Consider the following 19,930-nt stretch of genomic DNA (forward strand, 5'->3'; position numbering starts at 1 on the left):
ATCATCAAGAACTTCAAGGAGAGAGGTTCAACTGCAGTGAAGAAGTCTTCAGGACGTCCCAGAGTGTCCAGCAAGCACCAGGACGTCTCCTCCTGAGGAGTCGGCTACAGAATCGTGTCACCAGCAGTGCAGAGCTTGCTCAGGAATGGCAGCAGGTTGGTGAGAGAGCATCTACACACACAGTGAGGCCAAGACTTTTGGACAACGGCCTGGTGTCAAGAAGGGCAGCAAAGAAGCCACTTCTCTCCAAGAAAAACATCAAGGACAGACTGAAATTCTGCAGGAAGTACAAGTATTGGACAGCAGAAGACTGGTGCAAAGTTATTTTCTCTGTTGAAGCGCCCTTCTGACTGTTTGGGACATCTGGAAAATCAATTGTTCGGAGAAGAAAAGGTGACCGCTACCATGAGTCCTGTGTTGTGCCAACAGTGAAGCATCCTGAGACCATCCATGTGTGGGGTTGCTTTTCAACCAAGGGAGTGGGCTCTTTCATAATTCTGCCCAAAAACCCTGCCATGAATAAAGAATGGTATCAAAACGTCCTGCAAGAGCGACTTCTTCCAACGATCCATGAGCAATTTGGTCAGTATACCATAGAAACATGTGGAAAAATAATCTACAAATACTGAAGCAGCAAAGAGCAAACTTTGAAAAAACACAAAATGTATGTACATTACATTTCCATTTGTCGTTATAAGTGTGTTTTATGCGAGTTAACAGCTTGTCTAAGGGGATTCAGGTTGTCATCAAAAGAGAAAAACGAGTCCAATAGCCAGGGGTGCATAAACGCACAGACTTTAAGGGGCAGAAGCCCAGGGGACTATACTTGGGAGGGGCCAACTGGCTGCTGGGAAATTATATTTTTCAAATAATAATTTATATATATATATATATATACAGTGGGTACGGAAAGTCTTCAGACCCCCTTAAATTTTTCACTCTTTGTTATATTGCAGCCATTTGCTAAAATCATTTAAGTTAAAAAAAATTTCCTCATTAATGTACACACAGCACCCCATATTGACAGAAAAACACAGAATTGTTGACATTTTTGCAGATTTATTAAAAAAGAAAAACTGAAATATCACATGGTCCTAAGTATTCAGACCCTTTGCTGTGACACTCATAACACTGGTGAAGATGTGATCCTGCCCTGTTCTATCAAGCCCAACACCAGTGCTGTGAATATGAGAGTGGAGTGGTTTAGACTTGACTTTCAAGACTCAATAGTGTATCTCTATGAAAATCGTGAAAACAAAATCACGAAGCAGAATCAATACTTCAGAGGGAGAACAGCACTGTTCCAAGAAGAACTACAGAATGGAAACGCATCACTCAAACTCTCATCAGTCCAAGTCTCTGATGAAGGAGTTTACAAGTGTTATATTGAGTCCAACTCCTGGTATGATGACATCACTGTTCATGTTGATGTTGGAGATGAGAAGACTAATAACTAAGCCTAGAAATTTAGTTTTTTTATAGCAAGAAATTGACACAAAAAAGAGGAAAAAACTTGCTCTCTCAGAAATGGTCTCTCTGATCTACAGTGCTTTTGAAATCAAAAGTGCAGACAATATACTGTACAAGTACAATGAATTAATTATTTTTATGCTTGATCTCTGCAGCTATAGGAACTTATCCACTGATCATTGTAGATGAGTTTGATCATTCAGGAAGGCTTTGTCTGCTATATGAATGTGAAGGTTGGAACCCTAAACCTGAGCTTCAGTGGCTGGACAGTAAAGGAGAGAATTTGACTTCTGATACTGAAGAAACACACAAAGATGCAAAGGGCTACAATGTGAAACACGGGATCACTGTGCATAACGGTGAGACCAAGTATCACTGCAGAGTCGAACTGAGACATCATATGCTGCAAATGGACATCGTTGTCTCAAGTATGATTTGGGTAGTTTATCATTCTCAATTTTTTTCCCCAAGGTAATGTGAGGCAGTCTTAATGATTCAGAATGAATTATGATTTAATCACTGATTTGCAAATTTATTGTAGATGTTTTAGTACAGAAAATACACTGTTTGCCTAAGTTTATGTTTCTTTATCGTTTATATATATATATATATATATATATATTAGAATGGTACCCTTTCAAAAGGTACTAGTATGTACTAGTACGTGATTTTAAAGTACTGCTGTATACTTTCAAAGTACTAATATGTAATTTTAGGTACTATTATGTGCCATTAAAGGGTAAATAATGCACAAAGATGTACCTTTTTTAGCTTTTGCACGTTAGAGTACCCCAGTGACAGATTTTTTTTTTCTTCTGAGAGTGTATAATTTAATCAAGTTTTTGTTACAGGTTAAAAGTTTCACATTTGGAGAACATCGGTCATTTGAATTTCACTTACAGTTGTGCTCCGCATCATTACTGTAGTTGCCGTTTCTACATTTGTCTACATAAGAAAAGGTAATGTCTGTTTTTCATTGATTCATTTAGAGTCTTTTGAGAAGTCTTAATTTTGTAGTTGCATTTGAACGGAAAGAAATTGTTGCACAATCATAATGTTTATTTATCTTATTCATTGAATTTTGAAATTTCTTCAGTTCGTCATTTGGGGAGGATTTAAAAAGGTGAGCTTATGTTTTTAATCGGCCACCATTATTCCATAAAATTATTCGAAATAACGTCTAAATGTGTGGTATATTCATGGAATTTACTGTTGCTTATAATACAGTAATTGTGCCAGAAATTGAGACTAGAATAACTATGCATTGTCTTATCTTATATCTTAATGTGATTTGTTGAATTTCAATGTTGGACCAAATTAATTTTAAACACTATTAAAATATTTAAACATGTCTTTTTTTAGAGGTCACAAAGAGAAGAAAACATGCAGGTGAGTAAGAAAATATTATTTATACCTTTATTAATTAATTTTACCTTTATTGTTGTTGTGAGCTGGCATCAGTATTAGTCATGCATCAGCTCTCAATATGTACGTCATGTAAATATAATCATTTTCATTAGCGGATGTGACACTGGATCCAGATACAGCTCATCAATATCTCATCTTGTCTGATGATGGGAAACAAGTGTGACGTGGAGAAAAGAAACAGAATGTCCCAGACAACCCTGAGAGGTTTGATAAATGCGGCAATGTCCTGGGAAAGCAGGGATTCTCCTCGGGAAGGTTCTACTTTGAGGTGCAGGTGAAGGGGAAAACTGATTGGGATATACAGTAGGAGTGGCCAGAAAAGGGGAAGATCACACCGAGTCCTCAGAATGGTTACTGGAAAGTGCGGTTGAGAAATGGGAACCAGTATAGTGCCTGTGCTGGACCCACTGTCTCTCTCTCCCTGCAAGTGAAGCCTCAGAAGGTGGGTGTGTTTGTGGATTACGAAGAAGGTCTAGTCTCCTTTTATGATGTGGAGTCTAGGTCTCATATCTACTCTTTCACTGATCAGTATAGTTCAGTATAGGATCTCTATCCATTCCTAAACCCATGTACAAACATTAAAAGCAAATACTCTGCCGCACTGATCATCTGTTAATTTCAATGTATGTATGAATGAACTCACTTGAAAAATAATTGTATTATCTTGTAGTAAATTTGCTTCTTAATTAACATTTCTTTTTTAGTAAACTTTTGTTACGTTTGGCAAATGATTTATCGAAAGCGTTGCATTCAAGGTATACATTTTATCAGGTCTTGCATTCACTGGGAATCGAACCCATGACCTTGATTTTACTATAGCCTTTGCAAAGAATAGATAAGTATATCCATTGTCTTGTATGATGTTGTGTGTGTTGTAGATTGGAACATTTTTAATCAGTTTTCGTTATGTTTTATTTTCATTTTCATTTAATTTCAATTGCTGAGAGCTTGTTTTCAACACTGCCTCTCAAACGATACAACTCTTTGTAAGCATGTAGAGTGCATAGAATTCACTGTGATGTTTTTAATTCCTTGACAAGTCTTATAAGTATAATCTGTTGTGAAAATGCTGTATAACTTTATTAAAGCCATGATTAAAACTGTGAATTTTTAAATCTGTCCAGGTCACAGTATAATGTCAAAAAGGGTTTGTTCATTTGCAACTGGACTGTTTAAATTCATGAATTCACTTGCTCAGTGAGTTAGAGGAAAGTTCCCGCATTCCCTGCAGAAGCTTGGGTTGGGTTTCTGGTCTGAAAAAAATTATAAAACACCATTTTCAGGTCTTTAGACAGTCATCTCAGGCCCTAGGATCTGTGGGTCAAAAGTTAGTTCTGAGACTGGATTTTGATCATTCTGAATAACTGAGTAGAACTCAGGATCAGCAAAAGCAAGAAACCTTCTCTGGAGTTTGTACACCTGCTCCGATACGTTCTTCATCCTTTGCAATGTCTTCAATTCGTTTAGTGCGATCAGGTTCTGACTCCAAGCCCTGGTTCAGATATACTATGCGAGCCTCCATTACAGTTTTGTATACACTGGTAAATTTCTGCAAGAAGTTGAAATTATCCTCTTCCTTTAGAGTCGAACTGATAGTTTGCTGGGCAGTCTGAAGAGTGCCCAGTCTGGCTGACACTGAAATCTGAAAACTTATGAAAACCAGATCCTTCAGGGCTGATCCAGTCTTCATAAGCTGACTAATACAGTTCTCCAGAGTCTGCTTTTGGTCTTTCTGCCACTTTTCCAGCTCTTGAGCCTGGTTCTGTCTCTGAGCCAGTGCCTTTAACTCTTCTGTCAACCGCCAGCTCTATATGGGCGGTCTGTAGTGTCTTCATGTTATGCAGTTGATGTCTACACCATCAGCTTGCCGTGGGCTGAGCATTTGCTGGCCATTTGAATAGAGGAACCTGATTCTACAGGATTAGTCAGTGGGATGGGTTTGCAGCAGCACAGGAGTGGTCAGGTGGGTTTGCAGGTGCTGAGTGAGCACACATAGATATTTCACACTTCAAGATGATATTCAGCACTGGAGGTTTCACCTTCACACATAAATCAGCTTACAAAGGGTTCCTTGGGGACTTCAGGCATGGGCGACATACTTGCTGATGATTTTCTTGTTTTCTCTTCAAATGTTCTAAAATCTCTTTCTCTGTCCTCACTATATGAGTCTGTAAGGTGAAACCCTCTAATACTTTCTTTATATACACAGCAACAGACCTTTGGTAATTTTTTATGGTATTTGTTAATGTAGGCTATTACTAATGGAATGATATTTGCTAAGATACAGACTACAGAGACGTTTATGATGGTTCATTTGTGACTTTTCTTTTACTATGGACAACTTATCTACTGATGTAGCCATGTTTTTAACTAATCCACCCTTCCTCATGACTTATGTATGAATGTATCATTAACATGGTTAAATTCAATAAATTAATATTAAATAAAAAATTGACTTGAATATAACAGTCTTTATTATCAACTCCAAATCGTCCTTTATGTTCTCAGCGATAATCATTGTTCTGCTTTGAATAGTTACTATACCAGTACAAATTGAACTACATTTTGTTTGAAATAGAGAGAGAGATCAAAATGCATTCCATTCAGTAACAAATCAAATGTGTAGCCTATAAGGGGCGCCACTAAGGGGGGGAAGTTAGGACGATTCTAAGGGCCCACGCACCTTTGGGGCCCCCAGAGATATGTTTTATTAGTAGTAACAGTAGTAGTAGTAATGTAATAGAAATTATAAATGTATCTACCAAAGAATTACAAATAAAACAAAATTACGGCTTAAAATTATCTCCCCCCATTCACTGCATGGTTTCATCCCGTCCTACTTAACCTAGAGTCACTGAGTGAGATCAGATGGTAAACTATCAAATTAGAGAGGTCTTCGAGTTCGAGGGGCGGCAAACTGAGCCGGACGATTTGGTCAGTCGCACTTTTAAACACATTTTAGTTTTGCAAAATCTACAAATTCACACTCTGATTACATAGAGCAGCAGCAGGAAGCGCATGAGGTTGTCATGGCAACCAGATACACTGCACGCGTATTACGGCTGCGCTTCTATTTCGCCACACTAAACTTAGCAATAAACACGTTGAAAATAATACACAATAAACATGTCTGTCAAAACGATCTCAAAGGAGGCTTTTATTAAGCAAATCAAGGAGTGAATTACTCATCCGCTGTTTAAAAAATACTTTAGATGGGTTTCCACAGGCAGGGTCACAATTATCTACAGTGTATGAAGCTAAAGGTTTTTGGGCTAAGGTTCGTAATGCAAACAAGGAATACAGCTGTTAAGCTAATAGTCACATTTAGCTGAGTAAGATCATGATTGAGAAATGTTGGATACTGCTGGAAATGCTGCTATGGGGTATCCTATTTATTATTTTAGGATTTTTTTGATTGCCCCAGTGAAGCCTTTCTATTAATATAACTGATTAAGTAGTCAAACTGATTCCATATCAGCAGAATAGTGTGGTACAGAAAGTCTATGTCCATAGAAAAGGTTCTGAATGAATCATGTTACTGATACCTAATTGTCAAAAGCAATAGCAAAAGTAATAGGTCGGTATTATTAAATTGCAGACAAAGATTTTGAATAACTAGGTTGGCTTGTACACTATATTGCCAAAAGTATTGGGTAGTAAAAATGTTTAAGCATATAATGACATTGTGTGCTTCTAATTTTATACCAATAGTTTGAACAGGACCCTTTTCTATTCTAACACAACAATGCCTCTGTGTATAAGGCAAGGTTAAAAAAAAAGATTGATTCAGTCAGTGTGAAAGAACTTGACTGGTCTGCAGAAAGCCAAGTCCTAATCCCAGCTGAACACCTCTGGTGTGACTAAATGCAGACCTTGAGCCAAAAACTCATCACCAAACACCAATGACTTGTACATATGCGTACAGTAATTTTAGTCACTTCCAAAACTGGAAATACAAGTTTTAAATACATGAATTATGTACAAGTCATGTGTGCAGACCAGTCAAGTTCTTCCAACTGATTGAATCAATCTTTTTTTTTTTTTTTTACCTTGCCTTATACACAGAGGCATTGTTGTATTAGAATAGAAAAGGGTCCTGTTCAAACTATTGGTATAAAATTAGAAGCACACAATTCCCTAGAATATCATTATATGCTTAAACATTAAGATTTGTACTCGTGGAAATGACTAAAGTAGTCAAATCTGTTCATTAGAGGGGGGGGGGGGGGCCCAATACTTTGGGCAATATAGTGTATATTCGGTGCGGTAGGAGGCCCTACCTCATATTCTTTCATAGGGCCCAAAATTGCTAGCGGCGCCCCTGCCTATACCCATATACAGTCACACACATATTATCTTTGGTTTTCATATGAAAGAAATTATAAATGCTAGACTAACCTCTAATTAATGTATTTGTTAATAGTTTTTCTAAATGAGGACATCCCTGTTAGGATTAGTCTTGAGTAGACGTAACTTGTTCTTTTTCATCTTCATTATTATTTTTTAGTTTGTGTCTGTGTGCAAATGTCTATGTATATATACAGTTACTAGTGTTTCGTTAATGTAAAGCTATTTTACTAGCGCAAAAGAAACAGAAAAGAGAGCGGCCGTCAATGAACTTTTATTTTGAAGCCGCTCTGGCTTCACTTTCAGAGGATGAGACCAACCAAACCTCAAGGCACTGGGCTACTGTGCGATCCGAAGGCGAGGGCGATCAGCAGGGAATGACGCTTTTAATTGCCTTATTTCTCAAGAAACTACATCAGAAAAACAATCAATAAACCCGTTTGCATTTGAACTGCCTATTTTTTTATTAATTTTTTTGTTTGTTTGTTTACTTTTTATGCATCTGTGAAGCCAGCACGACAAGCTCTTGCGTTAGCTCGCTGGCTAGCCAGCCTTTGTTCCATATTCAGACCAGTGTGGCCATAAATTGGGATTCAGCCTTCAACTCTTGAAAGTTGACTCCGTGTACGATTATTTTATTCAAATGAAACTCGTTGCATCCTTGGGAGTATTGCACACCGACTTTGTTGCGGGAGAAATTTAACTGTCTAGTGTCTGTGTTCGCTCGGTCGTGTATAGGTTGCCATGGAGCAGTGTGCAGCTCCACAGCTCGAGAGCACAAGTACGCACTCTTCACCTCCAGACCCAGCGGGAAAGCCTGGGGGAGATGCCGGAGAGATGACGGTTAAGGATGCTTACGAGTGCCGGATTTGTGGTTATAAAGCGCGAGACGTTAAATGTCTCAGTCAGCACCTGCGGCGTGCTCACCCTGTCACCAGACTTTCTGACTCGGTGAGGATCGAGCGAAGTGATACGTTAGAGGAGGAGCGTGAGGAGGATGTAGAGACACCCTGCTTAAATGGTGACCTGGAAAAGAGCATTGTTAAGGATAAAGTAAGTAAAGTTTTGTTTTCATGTCAGTATTTATCGATGTACATGAGTGTGTGTTAGTTGTGTGTACCACTATGATGTTGTGTTTACATGTAAATTCCTTCTATCCCGACTTACATGCAAAGACTCTGACTCATTCCTACCGGAAAAGTGGAAATACTGTGGTAAAGTGTCATTGGTTCAACCAATGGTGTGCATTTGGGGAGGGGCTATCTATTTGACTGACCAATGGGAGAGTGGCGAGTGTTCAGGGAAACCTGTTTGAAAACAATCACAAATGCACAATTGTTACAGTGTTTGTTATAAATGATTTATGCATGGAAAATGCAATAGCCCTATCTCTCCTCTGGGTTTTAAGTTTACATATTAAAGTGCAAATTTTCATGGGATATTCAGGTAACCTTAACTATTGTACAGTTCATTGATTATTGTTTCTGGCAAAAGGTTGGCATGATTTGAGCTTTTAAATTTATAACTGACAAAACCGTGTACAGAATTAGTCGTTTATATATGCATACAGTGGAGATCAAAATTAGAGAACAATATATTTCTGAAATATTGTTAATCTTCACCGCTCAAAATTTAAAGGAATATTAGCTGTGGGTATACCACTGTTCCACTAACATGTTTGACAAAAACCTTTATTTTGTGGAAAACACTGTGATCAAAATTAGAGAACATAACCACTGTAGCAGAAAAGAAGATTATAACTAAAATTGGAGGGTTACAACTGGCAGAAATTAGTAGGAAATGTAGAAGCCCCTGCTTTGAGTGACTTCAGCACATCTGCGGCCGCAGGACATCACTAGTAGTTTCTTACATTGCTGATGTGATCTTGGTCCACTTTTCTTCCACTCTCTTCCATAGTTCGGTCACTGTAGTGGGTTTCTTACCCATAACTTTGTTCTTAGCTTCAAGGAACTGCTTTACCTGTTTTGCAGTGTGTCTGGGGCATTGTCTTGCATGAAAAACTGCAGGCTGATTGGGAGATGCTTGCAGGGAAGGTATGGCATGTTGCTGAAGGAGGTTCTGATAAACATTTGCATTCACTCTGCCATGTAGCTGTAAAGAGGCCCAACTCCTGCTGCAGAAAACTTACCCCAAACCTTGACCTGACACTTCCTCCTCCACCTTTCACTGACGACTTTACACCCTCGGGGTTCAGTCTTTTCCCAGTTTGATGCTGAACATGTTTCCCATCTGACCCAAATAAATTAAACTTTCTCTCATCACTAAAGTGAACTTTGGACCAGTTCTCTTCTCTCCACATGACATGCTCCTCAACAAAGATGAGCCTAGCCTTTTGATTCTTTCTGCCGATGAGAGGCTTGGTCGCTGCAGAGCATACTTTCAGTCCAATTTTATTAAGGAAATTAAGGAAATTAGTAGCAGGTGCCAGATTAACACCAATAACAAGGAGGTATCTGTAAGTGTTATTTTTCCAAATATCTCATTTAAGTTTTTTATACTGTGCTTCTGAATACAATTAATTTATGTAATATGCTTAAAAAACTGCCATTCTATTCCTGTTAGGATAACTTTGAATAGGACTAAGCAGTGACCTTGAAATTTAAGAAAATTGTAGGTTCTCTAATTTTGATCCCCACTGTGTGTGTGTGTAATGTGTGTGTGTATATATATATATATATATATATGTATGTATGTATGTTCAATTTTATACGTGCATATGTGAGAGAAATGGCTTCTCATACGAGGAAAATGAAGGGTGGGACTTCATTTTGTCCTTCAGGAAGTGATTGGATCGTTAATTGCTGTGATGTCATATGAGTGGCAGGTTGCTGGTCATCAGAGAAGAGACGTTGTGGTGAGAGAGAGGGAGATAAAAAAAAAAAAAAGATGTTTGGATAAATCATTTATCATAAACGCTGACATATTCCATTAAAAATAATAGTCGATTTTTCATTTATTGGTGACTTTTACAGCAGTGAAAGGAAATAACCCATGAACTTTTTGTGCCATGTTAACTGTGCATTTGTATTTATATTTCTTGATCTCACTCCTTTCAGCCAGACACCACTGAGGGATCATCTTCCCTTCAGACTCCCGAGGACTCAAATGAGACCGAGTGACTTCAGCACATCTGCGGCCGCAGGACATCACTAGTAGTTTCTTACATTGCTGATGTGATCTTGGTCCACTTTTCTTCCACTCTCTTCCATAGTTCGGTCACTGTAGTGGGTTTCTTACCCATAACTTTGTTCTTAGCTTCAAGGAACTGCTTTACCTGTTTTGCAGTGTGTCTGGGGCATTGTCTTGCATGAAAAACTGCAGGCTGATTGGGAGATGCTTGCAGGGAAGGTATGGCATGTTGCTGAAGGAGGTTCTGATAAACATTTGCATTCACTCTGCCATGTAGCTGTAAAGAGGCCCAACTCCTGCTGCAGAAAACTTACCCCAAACCTTGACCTGACACTTCCTCCTCCACCTTTCACTGACGACTTTACACCCTCGGGGTTCAGTCTTTTCCCAGTTTGATGCTGAACATGTTTCCCATCTGACCCAAATAAATTAAACTTTCTCTCATCACTAAAGTGAACTTTGGACCAGTTCTCTTCTCTCCACATGACATGCTCCTCAACAAAGATGAGCCTAGCCTTTTGATTCTTTCTGCCGATGAGAGGCTTGGTCGCTGCAGAGCATACTTTCAGTCCAATTTTATTAAGGAAATTAAGGAAATTAGTAGCAGGTGCCAGATTAACACCAATAACAAGGAGGTATCTGTAAGTGTTATTTTTCCAAATATCTCATTTAAGTTTTTTATACTGTGCTTCTGAATACAATTAATTTATGTAATATGCTTAAAAAACTGCCATTCTATTCCTGTTAGGATAACTTTGAATAGGACTAAGCAGTGACCTTGAAATTTAAGAAAATTGTAGGTTCTCTAATTTTGATCCCCACTGTGTGTGTGTGTAATGTGTGTGTGTATATATATATATATATATATATGTATGTATGTATGTTCAATTTTATACGTGCATATGTGAGAGAAATGGCTTCTCATACGAGGAAAATGAAGGGTGGGACTTCATTTTGTCCTTCAGGAAGTGATTGGATCGTTAATTGCTGTGATGTCATATGAGTGGCAGGTTGCTGGTCATCAGAGAAGAGACGTTGTGGTGAGAGAGAGGGAGATAAAAAAAAAAAAAAAGATGTTTGGATAAATCATTTATCATAAACGCTGACATATTCCATTAAAAATAATAGTCGATTTTTCATTTATTGGTGACTTTTACAGCAGTGAAAGGAAATAACCCATGAACTTTTTGTGCCATGTTAACTGTGCATTTGTATTTATATTTCTTGATCTCACTCCTTTCAGCCAGACACCACTGAGGGATCATCTTCCCTTCAGACTCCCGAGGACTCAAATGAGACCTCATCCTCCATGGATCCCAAAGAACAGGAAGAGAAGATGGACGACTCACCTGCTCCTGAAGAATCGCAGAGCTCATCCCCCGAGTTACTTCAGGAGAAGTCATCCTGCTCTTCAGGGACTAAGGAGTCCTGCCAAAAGAGGCAAGCTGTCTCCTCTGGCAAATCGACCCACAACCAGACTAACCAGGTTTGTCTTCCATTGGTATCCGAGGGGTTAAAGCTTATCTGGGTGCGCTCGGAGCAGGTCCACGAGCTGGATGCCGTGTCAGATCTCGTAGAAGCATTTAATGCATTCCCATACCCCACGTCGCAGGAGGCAAGTGCTCTAGCTCGAAAGTGTGCGTTACCGTTGGACCGTGTTAAAGTGTGGTTCATGATGCAGCGGGTACGTTACGGAATCAGCTGGGCTGACGACGACATCCAAGAGACGCGACGCAAGCTGTGGTGCATTCAGAAAGAAGCGGTAGCCGAGGAGTGTGTGGAAATAAACGATGAGGAGGACTGTTTAGGACGTGATGAATCTCAACAGGTTTTTATACCGCCACCTGTGGCAAATGCCCATCTAGATCAGATAGACCAAATGCCTAAACCCAGCCAGGCTGTTCCTCAGCACATCACCAGTGACCAAAACCGCTTGCATTTTAGCCAGAATAATGCTTCCCAATCCAATAACGGTGTACAGCAGTTGCTCAGCGCTAATGTTGTGTACAAAAACGGTCTTGGACCTGCATCCCAAGTTCCTCAAGTTAGTCCCCTGTTCCAAAGTGACAGTAGAAACTTAATGCCTCACAATACTGGAGTCCATCTGCTCGGTTCCTATGGACGTCCATCGTACGACCAACACGCCGCAATGTCGTACCCCGAGTTTCCTGAGCTTTCACAGTCGCTACACGGCTTATCAGGGAAAAAATCGAAAGCACAGCTGATGGCCCTGCGCCGCAGTTTTGTACAGAAGTCTTGGCCCTCTGACGGCGAAGTTCAGCAGCTCCAGAAAATGACTGGACTTAATCGGCGTGAAATTCGCAAATGGTTCGCAGACAGCCGCTACCAGCTTCGCAAGAATGGCAGGGCATGGCTAGCCAAGCTTGCGAGGCGAAATCGGCCTTTGCAGCTGGTGCAACAGAACTCTCACACTGAGCTGGAGAACGATGTTCTACCTAGTGCTGATTTTTACGACAACGGCGAGGCTGACGACACAGAGGCAGGGATTGAGGTTGATGTAGATTTGGCTGACGATGAGGGACCAGTCAACCAATCGAATGAGACCAAGGAGGAAGTAAGTGATGAAGGTGAGTTTAATGATGGCAGCGCTTCCGTTCAACAAGCAGACGTCTCTCCCTCTCCGTCTCCGTCATTCCTCCGTGGCCGGGTGGAACGGAGTGTGCGACTTCGTAAGAAGACGAGGGAACAGTTGGAAATTTTGCGACAAAGCTTCCTTCTCTGCCAGTGGCCCACAAGCGACGACTACCTGATACTCCAGCAGAAGACGGGTTTGACGCGAACAGAGATCATCCAGTGGTACGGAGACACGCGTTATCATGTCAAACACAATCAGATGCGCTGGATGACCTCAGAGGAGAGGGAACGCATCATCGCAGTCATAATGGAACAGCAGAAAAGGGGTGCGAATTATTCAAGGGGGAAAGTCTCATTTGAGAACATAGGCTCTGGGTTGAGTTTGGGTGATTCTACATTAATTAACCGAGGCGGAGGGGGCAAAGCCGCAACATGGAATGAACTTTTTAGGGGAAGTACCCCAGTTTTGCCTGAGGGTGAACTCTGACCTCAGAAGCAACATCAGTTTGCGATGGCATTTGTAGCTGTGCAGATAGGTGGAAACTGAATTCCACATCACTGCCAAAGATGTTACACAAAACCTTTTTTTCTCCTTTAACCTGTCTGGATATTTCCATCCCAGTTTAATGCTATGATCCAGGGCCTTGTAGAACCTCTCACAACATTGTTATGCAATATGTATCTCCAAAACTAAGCATATTACTTGAATCAAAAATATTTAGCATTAGAATATCTACCTTAAAGTAACTGAAACAAAATTGTATATGGCAAGGCACTGAATGACTGTACAATGTATTTTGTTTTGTAGCTTGTTTTATCAGAGGTCTATTCATTGTGGTTCTCAGTGTGACTCAACAGAGCGAATGCATGTGTGTTGCCATTTTCATGTTTAAGTTGCACTTCGAGCTTAGATATGTAGATGTTTGCTTTTACAAAGGTCAATTGTATTTAAGGTTATAAACATAACTGCAATCTTTTAGATCCAGTGTGCTACAGATATGTTTCTTTGATGGAAACATTTGTGCTGACATAATACTACAAAATGTATGTGCTTGATTTCTTCCCCCCAATCAATCTCAATATTTGTGATTTTTATTATTAATATTATTAATTGAAGGCTAATTCAAATCTTGAATAGTCTCAATATGGAGTTTATTAGTCTATGCATCGAGTAAGCTGACTAGAGAGACTGTCCTTTTTTTGTGCTGAAACTTTTTGTACCGGTTTGGTTTTACTTAATAAATTGATCTAGAAACATTTTTATATTTAATTTGTCTTTTTCTAAACATTCACTAGTATGACAATTTTGTATTTACATAATATTTACATTTAATCATTTAGCTTATGCTTTTATCCAAAGTGACTTACAAAATGAGGAAGATGAAATTATACAGTCTTATCACGTAAAAATATTAAATGGTAAAGGTGAAAAAAACATTTATAAAGAAGGTCAAACACACAGAAGTAACACTAGGTAGTCCTAGATTAAGCATAAAAAATCACTCCTAAAGTGCAATTTTCATAGAAACAAGCATTTTCCTGGAGCAATTTTCCATTAAACCATCAAAGTACAATTTACAATAAAAACCATTAACAATTGAATGCATTTATATCAACTAACAAATAAATGCTGTTCTTCTGAACCTTCATGATTCCCACAAAAATATTTGAATATTAATATTTTCAACATCGATAATAATAAGAAATATTTCTTGAGCACCAAATCAGCATATTAGAATGATTTCTGAAAAAGAGTCATGGCTGCTAAAAATTCAGCTTCCCATCAGAGGAATACATTACAATGAACCCAAACATTTGAAGTGTGGAGTATAAATTAACATTTACCTAGATTAATAAATGTTGTAAAATTGTTGTTCATTCATTATACCTAATGCTTTAATGTTAAAATGAACCTTAGTGTTATCATATAAACCTATCTAGGAAACATTTTAGAAAAAACATCCCTCAGTTACATTCTTGATCTCAGATTCAAGTCCATTATACATTTCTCCGGTTATTCCCAATACTCGATAGGTTTGGCATGCCGGGCTTGAAGAAGATCTGCCCCTTGGATGATACGGCGAATCACAGCAGCAGATGAGATCAGTAAGTGTCCAGCAGCTTGGAGGAGAGTGGACATGACTCTGAGGGCCTCCCTAAGAGACAACAGAAGTGTAGGATACAATTCAGTATTTTGTACAAATAGTAAAACAAACCATTAAAATGCTTAGAGTTTCCATCTGTTGTCTGTTTACCTCAGAACTTTCTTTGGCCCCATGCATTGAAAATCTGCACTGACAGAGTAGAGCCCTTGGAATGTGGCTTTCACATTTAGTGAGCCGAATACGTCTTTGGGGTGCGTACGGTAAAGATCAAAGGTGATCTGAGCAATGTCTTTTCCTGTCCTTGGTTTACTATCACCTGGTTTGTTTCCAGCCCTTTGACGTAACTAGGAGGGTAAGAAGAAGTTAAGATAAGGTCTTGAATGATACGAACGACAACATTCATAAGTGACTGAAACTTTAAAGTCATTTGTTTAGTTTTTACAAAACAATATTTCACTGGGATTTTTTGCCTCATAATATGTGTGATAAAAATAAATGTGATGCATATTACCACCTTTCTAATGTTGAAGAAGTCAATCAGATAAGTGGTGAAACAGCTAAAACCAACTAATAAGATGAAAAAACATTCTGCCTGAAAAAAACAAACACACATACAGGGTGAGGTTTCCAGATCTCTCCAGGTGTCAAGGCCATGAAAACGGTGTTGTCTGGCAGGACTAAGAGGAACTCTTCTGAGTCAACCTCTGTCCCATCCTCCTGAATGATACGAATGACAACATTCATAAGTGACTGAAACTTTAAAGTCATTTGTTTAGTTTTTACAAAACAATATTTCACTGGGATTTTTTGCCTCATAATAAGATGTGTGATAAAAATAAATGTGATGCATATTACCACCTTTCTAATGTTGAAGAAGTCAATCAGATAAGTGGTGAAACAGCTAAAACCAACTAATAAGATGAAAAAACATTCTGCCTGAAAAAAACAAACACACATACAGGGTGAGGTTTCCAGATCTCTCCAGGTGTCAAGGCCATGAAAACGGTGTTGTCTGGCAGGACTAAGAGGAACTCTTCTGAGTCAACCTCTGTCCCATCCTCTTCACACACCAAAGTCAGCACAGTAGATATCAAGAGAGCCTGGGCTGCCTGAGGTAAGAATCACAGTACAAAATGTTTATGATATATGTCTGTAAAAGTTCTCAGTTATCCTGGTCATTGTAGGACGTCTAGAAAACTGGTTGAGTTTCTGTGTAACACAGGGCAGGGGGCGCTACACACAGACAAAATCACTGCAAACCCCTAAAGGTGAGATTAACCAATGTGTCTACATCAAAAAGCCCATTTAGGTAAGTGGCAAAACTTCCAGTTGAACGATGTTTAACTTCCTACCTTCTCTTTGAGCTCCTCTAGAGTTCCAGCAGTGACTCCTTTTTTGACCTCTCTGTTCCAGGAACACACTCTGAATGGACGCTGAGGGGGCGACCATACCCGCCGAGACACTGACCTGAGAGAAAGAGCGATGGGGAATGAGGGGGAGGCAAAACGTCAAAGACAAAATAGAGTACAAAAAATGGTTGTTTTGTCAAGAGTCAATGTAGAAAAGAACTCCACTTAAAGGAACAGCTAGCTGTTGGAAAAAAACAGCATATGCTGGTTAGGTATGTTTTGACGCTGGGATGCTGGTTTTAGCTGGTCCTTTTGCTGGTTTATGCTGGTCCTTTTGCTGGTTTATGCTGGTCATGTGCTGGCAAAGGACCAGCTTAAACCAGCATCCCAGCGTCAAAACATACCTAACCAAACCTGCTGTTTTTTTCAACAGGGAGTTAGCACGATAATGCTCAAATGCTTGATGATTTACTCACCCTCATGTTGTATGACTTTCTTTCTTCCTTGGAAGGATTTTGAAGAATTATTTTATTGGTCTTGGTTCTTATGGCTTACTGTATGTACTATATGTCAAGTCTTCTGAAGCCATGTGAAAGCTTTGTATAGAACAAATCAACATTTGATATTTATTTACTGACATCCTTGTAAATCTTGATGCCCCCCCCCCCTTAGATGTTCTTGTCATTTTCAAGGGGAAAATAATTATGCCTAAATTTGTAAACAAATTATTCTTGATTTTTGATCACTGAAGCATCCAGTTCATAAAGTGACAAATCAGACTGATCTGATTCTCGAGTCTGACTAACTCTGATCTGATCACAGCTCACTAAAAGGAAAGATTATCACTAAAATATCACTTGAATAATGACATTTCGATCTATTTATAACACAAAGCTAGTTAATGTCTTTTAAAATACTTCTTTGGTGTTTTTGTGTCTCTTCTGAAGTTTGAAAACAACAGTAGCCGGATTTTTTTAGAACTGCATGGATAAGAGCGACCAAGATGATTCTTCAAAATCCTTTTTTTGTGTGTGTGTGTGTGTGTGTGTGTTCAACGGTAGAAAGAAATCCATGGAGGTTTGGAACAACATGAGGATGTGTAAATCCCCATTTTCCTAGAATAATCAATGACTGCTTTAAAAGTGGGCCACACACAGACAGCACATGATGGTAATCAGACTCTGTCTTATCAAAAGAGCTGTTAATGGAGTGAAACAAATGTATTGAGAGAGACCAACAGTTAAAGTCCAATGTTAATGCTAAAGGACAAACACTGATAAAACTAATTAAACTAAATATGACAATTTGTATTTTTGTATCTATTTACTAACAACTTTGATCAAATGTATATGTAAATCTGACTGTCTTACTCAAAGCATACTTCTGAAGATAAATAGGTATATTGTAAATAACAGTATTGAATATGTAACAAAATAATGTTACTACACTCACTTGAACAGGGAGGCTGTTGTTTCCATAATGTTCTGTGGTTGAGGTCTTCTGTCTGTCACCTTTGTTTTAGTTGTTTACAGTCCTTTCTGCCTCTGTTTGACAGTTTGAAGTAAACTAGTGTAACTGAGTAACAGATGGTGGAGAATATCTTTTTGACAATAACGTGTTGTGTGATGCTAGCCAAGTGGACTTTGACTTTGCTGGATGATTTATCCTGATAGCCGGTGTCATTGGGCAAGGTCTGTTCTCTGATTGAACTTGTGTGTTTAGGAGCCAAAGTTTGAATGATGTTGGTAGGGAGACTGGTTAGCATTGTAACACTTAAAGTTAATTTTCCTCGGGATTCTACAGTACTACAGTACAGTAGGGGGAAGTCGTGGCCTAATGGTTAGAGAGTCGGACTCGTAACCCAAGGTTGCGGGTTCGAGTCTCGTACCGGCAGGGATTGTAGGTGGAGGGAGTGAATGTACAGTGCTCTCTCCCACCTTCAATACCACGACTGAGGTGCCCTTGAGCAAGGCACCGAACCCCCAACTGCTCCCCGGGCGCCGCAGCAAAAAATGGCTGTGTGTGTGCACTTTGGATGGGATAAATGCAGAGCACTAATTCCGAGTATGGGTCACCATACTTGGCCACATGTCACGTCACTTACTTGAAATTGGAAGACTTTTATTTTGAAAGCCAAAACCAATTTTTCGACTAAACGTCCAAATAAAAGGCAAAGAAACAAGGGTATTACTTTAATTTAAAAACAAATAAAGTAGGGTAGATTGTCAAGATCAGGAACAACATTCAAATAAAAGACAGCTCCCTACAAAACAGTTGTGCCCACTAAAGTTGAGTCCCAAATCGCGTACTTATGCACTATTCTATGATGTCTTGTAGTATAAATAGTGTGAGTAGTGTGTTCACACTGGGGAAAAAAAGTGCACTTTAAATACCCGGATGATGCACTTCCTTGCTCCTCCGTCCTCCATCCCATGACCCGGAAACCGATCGATCTCAGCCATCTTGTAGGGCACCTGGGATGCTTCCTGAGGAGCTTTGAGCGAGGATACACCCAGACAGGCCCTTCTCGGATGCACTGGTGCATCCTTTGCGGAAGTGTTTTTCATCGAAAAACGACGCATGTATACATTCTCCTCCCCCTTCACATCTGTTGTAATAATTTTAATTTATATTTGCAGTTTAAATAAACCACACGTCATATATTTCAAACTGGGCATCTTGCTTTATTAATATTTATTATGACTGTCTCAAATAACAAACTTTAACAACATAAGGGCAGATCCCTTTCGCGCAGCTGATGAGGCTTCGAAGTGAAGCTAAAGGGAGCGAGGATATTTCATTTCAGTGATTCAACTTCCCCGTCCTCCCTTCTTTTCCTTGAGTCCTTCCCTCACATCCTGAAGGGGTGGAGCTAAGACGCGAGGAAAGGAAACGAGGATGCACAAATAAGAATTGAGAAGCACTCTTTTTTTTTTTTATATATAAATTGAAGATATAACATTCACAGGGGATACAGTCATAGCAATAAATTACAAAGAATTGAGAAGCACTCTTTTTTTTTTTTTTTATAAATTGAAGATATAACATTCACAGGGGATACAGTCATAGCAATAAATTACATACACAACCAGAATACAAAACAAATATATAAAGAATAATAAAAATGAAATATAAAGAACAAAAATAAAAAATTAAACATCTTTTCTTTCCTTTTTATAATTAAATCATAAATTAAAATAAAAAATAACGTAAATGGAAAATTACATATAAAATGTCAACTTCAAAGAATACACAGGAGGTTTACATTAAAGTCAATATTGTTTCCATCAATACAGTAGTTTTAACAGGTTTCTTGTTAAGTGAAGAGCAGAGAGATTCAGAAAATAATTTCAAATCAATACAAAAAATCCTAAAATTGGGCATACACTCAGTAACTTTACATTTGTGAAGATGAAATAGGCCACAAAGAGTTAACAGTTTTAAGATATCATCCAGCTCCTTTGATCCTGATTCCCAAATTAAAAA

The 19,930-nt window shown here is 38.9% G+C and overlaps 2 protein-coding genes and 2 pseudogenes across 4 annotated transcripts; 2 read left to right on the forward strand and 2 right to left on the reverse strand.

Moving 5' to 3' along the window:
* The window catches only part of LOC107588200 (butyrophilin subfamily 1 member A1-like), a 5,893-nt pseudogene extending 3,304 nt beyond the window's left edge, over positions 1-2,589 (forward strand).
* A 1,511-nt stretch (positions 2,590-4,100) lies between these two features.
* LOC107588201 (uncharacterized) lies at positions 4,101-4,995 on the reverse strand (annotated as a pseudogene).
* A 2,569-nt stretch (positions 4,996-7,564) lies between these two features.
* On the forward strand, positions 7,565-14,292 carry LOC107588146 (zinc fingers and homeoboxes protein 1-like). Its single transcript, XM_016276159.1, has 2 exons — positions 7,565-8,298; positions 11,639-14,292. The coding sequence occupies exons 1-2, from the start codon at positions 7,990-7,992 to the stop codon at positions 13,475-13,477; spliced, it is 2,148 nt and encodes a 715-aa protein (XP_016131645.1). The 5' UTR covers positions 7,565-7,989; the 3' UTR covers positions 13,478-14,292.
* A 453-nt stretch (positions 14,293-14,745) lies between these two features.
* Positions 14,746-18,231, reverse strand: LOC107588145 (cell death activator CIDE-B-like). Of its 3 annotated transcripts, none has more exons than XM_016276157.1 (6): positions 17,897-18,229; positions 16,448-16,562; positions 16,157-16,204; positions 15,711-15,812; positions 15,246-15,439; positions 14,746-15,146 (listed from the first exon to the last, which is right to left on the reverse strand). In XM_016276157.1, the coding sequence occupies exons 1-6, from the start codon at positions 17,920-17,922 to the stop codon at positions 15,005-15,007; spliced, it is 627 nt and encodes a 208-aa protein (XP_016131643.1). In that variant the 5' UTR covers positions 17,923-18,229; the 3' UTR covers positions 14,746-15,004. The 3 variants fall into 3 exon arrangements, with proteins under 3 accessions (XP_016131643.1, XP_016131641.1, XP_016131642.1); XM_016276155.1 differs by having other exon boundaries at positions 15,711-15,797; positions 16,142-16,204; XM_016276156.1 differs by lacking the exon at positions 15,711-15,812 and having other exon boundaries at positions 16,055-16,204; positions 17,897-18,231.
* Between the last annotated feature and the right edge of the window lie 1,699 nt (positions 18,232-19,930).

This window comes from Sinocyclocheilus grahami, unplaced genomic scaffold, assembly GCF_001515645.1.
Source record: "Sinocyclocheilus grahami isolate Dianchi unplaced genomic scaffold, SAMN03320097.WGS_v1.1 scaffold99.1, whole genome shotgun sequence".
NCBI lineage: Eukaryota > Metazoa > Chordata > Actinopteri > Cypriniformes > Cyprinidae > Sinocyclocheilus > Sinocyclocheilus grahami.